The 7,353-nt window shown below is 42.4% G+C and overlaps 1 protein-coding gene across 1 annotated transcript; it reads left to right on the top strand.

Annotated features, from left to right (window-relative positions):
• Nucleotides 1-23: 23 nt before the first annotated feature.
• Nucleotides 24-6,822, top strand: RAD9B (RAD9 homolog B (S. pombe); the record flags this gene model as incomplete). Its single annotated transcript, XM_010186350.1, has 9 exons — nt 24-57; nt 923-993; nt 1,907-2,056; nt 2,511-2,622; nt 2,995-3,094; nt 3,939-4,045; nt 5,866-5,972; nt 6,082-6,146; nt 6,700-6,822. Coding segments are annotated over exons 1-9 (869 nt in total), but the record flags the coding sequence as incomplete, so codon positions are not given.
• Nucleotides 6,823-7,353: the final 531 nt, after the last annotated feature.

Here is a 7,353-nt window from a genome sequence, read left to right as displayed (position 1 = left end):
AAGGGAAGGGGACTGCGGCGGCCATGAAGTGTGTCCTTGGGGGGGCTCATCTCAGAGGTACCCGTGGCCCCAGGGGAGGTAGAAAGCCTGAGAGAGAAGGGTGTATGTGGGAGAAACAGGCATCCCAGAGCAGGGCCGCCTCAGTGGGGCCGGCAGCCATGGGGATGTGCAGATGGCCTGGTGCTGCCCTCAGTGGGCTTCCCCATGAGGGGTTTCAGATGATGCAGAGTGGGACACTAAGCCCTGAGAGCTGCAGCCAGCCCTGCCACAGTCACAGCAGAGCTGAGGAGCTGCCTATTCCTTGTGCCAAGGGGGACAATGGCGTTTTCATTGAGAAATACAGTGCCTCAAAATTGTTGAGAGTGGAGAGCAGAGGGCTGGATTTGTAGCACCTTCAGGTGGAGACGCCATTGCTTAGCTGGGCACCTCCCTGTGCACGCTATTCTTCCAGAGTCTCCACTAAAGCTCCTGCACACAGTATTTTGTGCAAAATGCCAGTGTCAGGGCAGGCAGAGGCAAATTTTGAGACCTACTGCTCGTTTCTTCTATGTTTCTTAGGGCTACGTCTTCACAGATCTCCAACTGCTTACTGCTTGTGCAACCTTTCTGCCATCTGTAGGGTGTAATTTCTAAGTTAAGTGGCATTTTCTCCAATTAGATTGAATCAATTTGTGGTGACATCAGGTCACATAAGTTGCTGCAAAGGGACAGCTGATGTTTGAGGTGCACCTCATTGGAGGCAGCTTTCAAAAATATCAAGGTGTTTGTGCTACTCAAAGAGTAACGTTTTCCACCATGTCATCAGTTTTCTTTGAATGTGTGGGAAATTTGTAATGTTTTCTCTTAAATTATTCTGGAGAAAATGCAGTACTACTGGTTTTTAACTTATAATGCATCTTGCACTCTTTTCTTTTCCTGCTAGTGTTTGGAAGAGCAATACACGCCATAGCACGTATTAGTGACGAGTTTTGGTTTGACCCCGTAGAAAAAGGTGTAAGTGAATTTGATTTATTGTAATTTAAAAACCTTCCTGGGAAGCACAGTATTGACGTTGTTGGATAGTGTGTTGTTTTCCTACAGGTACCCTTCAGTCTGAGTTGCATTCCCTCTCAGCTTCCTCCACTTTCAATATGGACAAATGCCATCTTTTCTGTAGTTGTAATTATGCAGATAAAATCATGGAAGATTCATTCCTACTCTGCCCCTCGTAGTCTTCAGGTTTTTGTTACCCAAAGTGCAGCTTGTCCAGGACATCTGGATTAATACCAAGGGTTTTAATTCTGTTGTCGTGGGTCAAAAGGTTTATGCTTTGTACCACATCAGAAGCTGCCTCTAAACAACATGTTTTTGTACTGCTATGACTCAACAGGAAGAATGCACCCATTAATATGCCTCTGATTAATCAAACACCATTTCCAGCAAAATTAGGTTTTTCTCCAGAGGTTTCCTAGTTAACAGTGATCAACTCCCCTTAAGTTGCTGGAAGGCTGGAAAATCAGAAGCAGAGATAATTGCATTTAACACCTGAAGAGTTTTTGAGGTGCTCATTTGTACATGGGAATGGGCGTACAGGAAAACTGCTTTAGAATAAACTCCAGTCCTTCCAATGTCTCAAATGTGAACTGAGCTTTTAAGTGTTGGGGTAACTCACACTTCAGGGCCACTTAAACATCCGTAGAGTGGATTCCTGCAGCTGTCTGATACCAGTGACTTCTGACCAGTAATGATGAAGGTGATCAGTTTGAACATGATTACATGCACGATGCATCTGTATTTATTTTGAGATGTACCCAATTCAAGGTTTTGTGGTTTAGGTGTGATGCTGAAGCACGGAGATGGCTTTTTTTGTTAAGGGTTCGATGTGAAATTGTTTTGAGTTAATAAATTGTTTTACTTCTGTTTCCAGCTTGCTTTAAGATCAGTGAATTCTTCAAGATCAGCATATGCATGTGTCTTCTTCTCATCTCTGTTTTTCCAACATTACTGCTGGACAGCTGCATCTCAACCACGTCAGAAGGAAAAACAGTTATCCCTCCCATGTAAATTGATAATTAAGGTACATTTGAATGGATCGTTATGCACAGCTTTGGAAGCAGCAAATCAGCCCAATTTCCAAATGAAATTACAGGGGTAGGCTCTCAGAGGCATGCAGATGGCTCTAACCTCAAGCGTTTCTGAGCAATTCTGCAAAAGAGCGCGTTGGTACTTAAGGACGTTGAGGAGTTGAACCCCCTGAGCTGCGCCCTGCGCTTTGCATTCTGAACCAGCTTAATCCTGGGGTGAGAGAATCTCACATTTCTGCCTGGGTAAAATATTTCTGACCAGTTCAGCAGCCACGTGTTGGGCGAGGATGGCAAGGACCAGCGTTGGCCTCCTCATATGGCTGCTTACAAAGCACTTTGGGGAAGCTGTAAAAGCAGGAACTTGAGGTAAACGGTGCGTAACTTGGGAAGTAACATTGCAAAATTGCTCAGTGAGTAACCTCTGCACTGATTTGGTTTCTTTCACAGTCAGTTCTTCCTGTATTTAGATGTGTAAATGTGCTGGAAAGGAATGTAGAGAAGTGCAGCATTTATACAAGTAATGATCATCACATAACTTTTCAGCTCCTCTGCAAACATGGTAGGTTACACATAAAGTGACTTTACAGAAACAGAAGCACTTTAAAGCATAATGTTTAGTGTAGTTATTAACTGAATGGTATTGATGGAACATTATGCCAAATGCAGCCTCTTCACATTGTAATTTATATTTACCATGCCTTGTTAAAAAGAAGTTACAGCAGACTTTGTCAGACAAGTGTTCTTCAGTTCAGCAGTTATGCAAACAGGTTAATTCAGCTGTCTGTCTGTGGGTGAGTTACTTCCACATAGCTGGAGTGAGCTGCTTGGCTACTTTCTCCTCTGGGATTTCCTAGAAGAACTGTTAACACTGAAAAAAGATTGAAAATTACAGACCAGCAGTGATTTTTTTGTTCATATCCTTTATACGTAGGTGTTGTAAAAACATACAATCTGACTTTCCAAGACTGTGATCCATTGCAGGCTGTTTTTGCAAAGCACATGTGTCCAAACATACTTAAAGTCCACTCCAGGTAATGAATACAAAACCATTATTTCGGGGGGAGGGCAAGGTGGGAAATCATATAGGAGACAGTACTGCTCTCATAATAGTCATGAAAAGAACCCAAATCTGATTAAGCACAGTCAAAAATGGTGAATTCCTAAATTCTGTGTCTTGGTGCTGGATTTTTCACTTTACAGCTTGAGAAACCTGGGTCACTGCCGTTGATCCGGCTCAGTCTGACCTTGGGACGTGCAGTGCAGAATTTGAATTCGCACCTTTCAGCAGCTTCCACCTGAGACCAATGAAGTAGCACTTTAATTTCATGGGCAAAGAAGCCAGTAAATGTATGTTTTTTAATGCCTTAAGGCAAAGTTCTGCTTTGAAAAGCAGCCCCAGGAAGAATCCAAGACTCTGCTCATCACTGCACACGAGGGCAAAGAACCAAAGTGGTGCTTGTGCACAGGAGCCCTTGCCACAGAAATCAGCCGTTAAAGGTGTATAAAGATACCTCTGTAGAGATATTGTATATGTTTATGTGACTCCTAAAACTGCAAGCTTTTAAAGAGCGAGCACAGCACACCGAGGTTTGCCCAAAACTGTGATACCTATATACAGAAAGGTAGGGGGATCTCTATGTGTGTAAGACTGATTTGGCAGCATGCACAGGCATTAAATAGAAACAAATTTGCTTTTGTAATTACTAGTTATATTTTTAGATTTCTTGTGCACTTGTTGCCATATAAATCAATTAAACTGCAGGGTTTCAAACCGCATTGCCAAGTAGCAGTGTTTCATTTCTAACGTGCGTAACAAATGCTACCCACTCATTTGTGGCAGGTGAAACTGTTTTAATATTGAATTAACTTTTATAGGCTGCTGGCTGATGTAATGATTCACTTCCCGACCAGCCAAGAAGAAGTCACCTTATCGGTTACTCCAATGAAAGTTTGTTTCAAGAGTTACACCGAGGAAGACACTGGTAAGGAAATTCAAAATGTGAAACAATATTGGGACCTTAGAGCAGGTGAACTAAAGGAACAGTAACTATCGCAACATAAATGTATTTTGTGGCTGAATGAGATCTTTAAGAGAGGGAACATTAATAGATTTTAAGCCATATTGCCACCCTCTGGTTCTAATATAGTTTAAGTAAGTGTTTTAAATAACATTTTCCTGCTATCAGTGGCAGATATCAGACTGAGCAGCTAATTGAAATAAATTATGCTGCTTGCTGTAGGCTTGAACAGAGATAATGACTGTGCTGCAAGAGCAGAAAAAGGAGCTAATTTTATGTTTTAAAAAGAACTATTTAAATCTGAATACCATAATTATAGAATTGATACCATTACGGAGTTTATTTTAGTTCCAGGGCACTACAGTGCGTTTAGCTGGCCTAAGACGCTGCGCACTTCAGATCAGCCTGCGTTCTTGGGGTGTGACTCAAACTCATTTTAAAGATGTAATTGTGTTCTGGAAGTGTAGGTTCTTGTATCTCATGTAATGGGAGATGTTTCTCATAGCTGCCGATGAGCAAGGCTGGGGATAATCACCTAGGAACCGATGACTGCCCAGAGCGCAGGGGTGGGGACTGTGCTGAGGACGCGCTAAAGCAGGGGCAAGCAGGGATTATCTGGGGGAAACTGGAGTGAAACAAGAAGAAATGACTGAAAATAGACTAAAGAGAGTGTATTTTGAATGACAAATTTGGTTAGTTTAGAAACATACACTTACTGCATGGGTTACTGTAAGAAAGAAAGGGGAAAAAATAGTAGGTAACAATTTAATGAGATGCCAGAAAAACCAACAGTCAAGGAGAAAAAGGCAGAATCAGAGGCACTGTTCGTGTTGTGTAGCACAGGATGCAGTCTGTTGCCTGCAGCAAACGTTCTGTGTGCACCAAAACAGTGCGTGAACACATCGTCTGGTGATGGCTTGGGTTTTTCCACATTCAGGTTTAACTTTCAAAGAAAGAAGTTACACCTTCTTCTGCCTAGACTTGTTCTCATTTGCTCTGCTGTGTGGGAGCCAGCAGCCGTGCTGTGTATTTCCACAGTTTGAAGGAACTTCACAGGAGTGGATTTGAACACGCAATGGGGCCTTGTTGAAGGCTGAGAAAACAAAAACCCTCTTGAGCAGAGAAGCAGAGGTCTGGGAACAGTTTGTAAAGGTTTTAGCAGCCTGGCTGTGGGAGAGCTGGCTGGGTGTGCAGAGTTTTCCTGAATGCCTCAGACTAATGGTGATGGAAGTACCCCTGGCTGCCTTTTCACACTCCTAATCTTAACAAGCAACAGTTGAATACCTGAAACTGAAGCGCCTTTTTCCTGCTGCCACTTACGTATCAGGAAAAGATTATAATTTAAAACAAAGAACCTAAGTCCACCTTCATTGTCCCTGGATGGTCCTCAGCAATTGTGATTAATCCGTTAAAGCCATGTGGCATTTTGGTCTTCCCATCTATGCAGCAATAAGCAGCTGGGGATACAACTGGTGCTGAGAGCCTGTGACAAGGCAGATTTGCAAGAACAGCAGCAGGTATCGGGTTAGATCACACAATGGACCATAAAATAGGTTCTATTAAAAGCCATTTAAATCTATGTAATATGCTGTACATAGGTTTAGGATTTTATTTTAGTTATGAAATAAATTTAGATAAGCTAAACATTTATTACTGTTAGTCACTGTAAAAATACAAATATTTGTTCAAATGATGCTGGTGTAAACCTCATGGTTTTACTCATAGTTTTGTTGAGTTTAAACTTCACTCCTTTGACTCCTTGACTTTCTTGTTATTTTAAACAGATTTTTCAAAGACAATGCTTACAGAAATACAACTGAATCCAGAGGAGTTTGACTACTTTCAAGTTGGAGTGGATTCTGAAGTGACATTTTGCCTTAAAGAATTGAGGGTAAAGCAAGAATTTGTCTTGAAAAGAAAACATTTCCCATTAAATTGCATGACCTGACCAGGTTTTCTGTTTTTAAAACCACACTTAAGCACCCACCCCTTCTTTTCAGGGCCTACTTTCATTTTCAGAAGCTGCCAGTGTTCCCGTCTCAATCCATTTTGATGTATCTGGAAAGTACGTTGTGGAACACGCATCTAAAACTACTACAGCTCTGTCTGCAGGTTACACAGTGAATATTTAACTGGAACAGTAAACCAGATTTTCTTTTTGTACCAAAAGCAGCATTTCTAATCCCTGATACAGGGTTAAGTAATTTGTTATTCTGCATAAACCAATTAACAGGGGCAGCAGCATTATTTAGCCAGCCATGCTGACCAACGAGCACCTACACCTTTGGACACTTCAGGTTCTCAGACTAACGCAGGCAGTGATTTTATTGAGTAGTCTGATGAAACAATATGTTTTCAGTTTACAAGATAATTTTAATAGTTACATACTTAAAATGATAATTTGGCTAAGTCTAATATCGGATAGCATTTGCTCATTGGTGCATTTAAATCCGTAACAGACAGCCAACTCGTGCTCTTCAGCAGCAAATACATCAGATATTTTGCTTTTCAGAGGAGGCACTTTCTAATCTTTATGTATAAAATAGCACAAGCTGTGCGTCCTCCCTCAATACGTGCAATTACCCATCCTGTTTTAGCCTCTGAATGTTTGTGTTTAGACCAATTGCTTTCAGCATTGAAGACATGGTGCTGGAAGCCAGCTTTATTTTGGCTACTTTGTCCGAGGCTGAGAAGGAGACGACTTCCCAGCAGCCTCCCGGCTTTTCGCCGCAGCAGCAAAGGTAATGGTGGGCTGCAGGGGCGGGCAAGGGGGTCAGGCTGCCTCCGGAGGGTGAAAATGTGAAGGTTATAAAGTTTTCCAAGTTATATTTAGGATGGAAAGGAAGAGAACTGCTCGTTCTTGGTAAGCATCGAACGGATGCTGGAGTCTTTGCTCACAGGAAAGGTGTGAACTGGACGGGGTCAGGAACATCTCAGCATCGTGCACAGCAACACAGCTTGGTGCCACAGAGAGTGCTCTGTGCCAGCTTCTGCTTTCCTTGATCTCCACGGGGTTCTGTGGCAGTGGGAGGGGAAGGGAAGAAGCTTGTAGAGAATTTATTCTAAAGCCATAATGCTTTTCATTAACAGAAAATAAAAGACATTCTAACAAAACCACGTAAAAGCCAGTCACTAACCTGCCCTCCTCTCCAATCCAGCTCAAAGACACGTATGGGCGACTCTGAAAAAGCCTCTGTGGATGAAGACGGCAGCGCAGAAGTTGTTGTTTCCAAAAAGCCACAGTGGAACGGAAATGCCCCCACCACAAAGTC

Source organism: Mesitornis unicolor, unplaced genomic scaffold (assembly GCF_000695765.1).
Source record: "Mesitornis unicolor isolate BGI_N332 unplaced genomic scaffold, ASM69576v1 scaffold10126, whole genome shotgun sequence".
Lineage (NCBI taxonomy): Eukaryota > Metazoa > Chordata > Aves > Mesitornithiformes > Mesitornithidae > Mesitornis > Mesitornis unicolor.
Note: the sequence above shows the minus strand (reverse complement) of the source record. Positions and strands in the feature narration are given on the sequence as shown.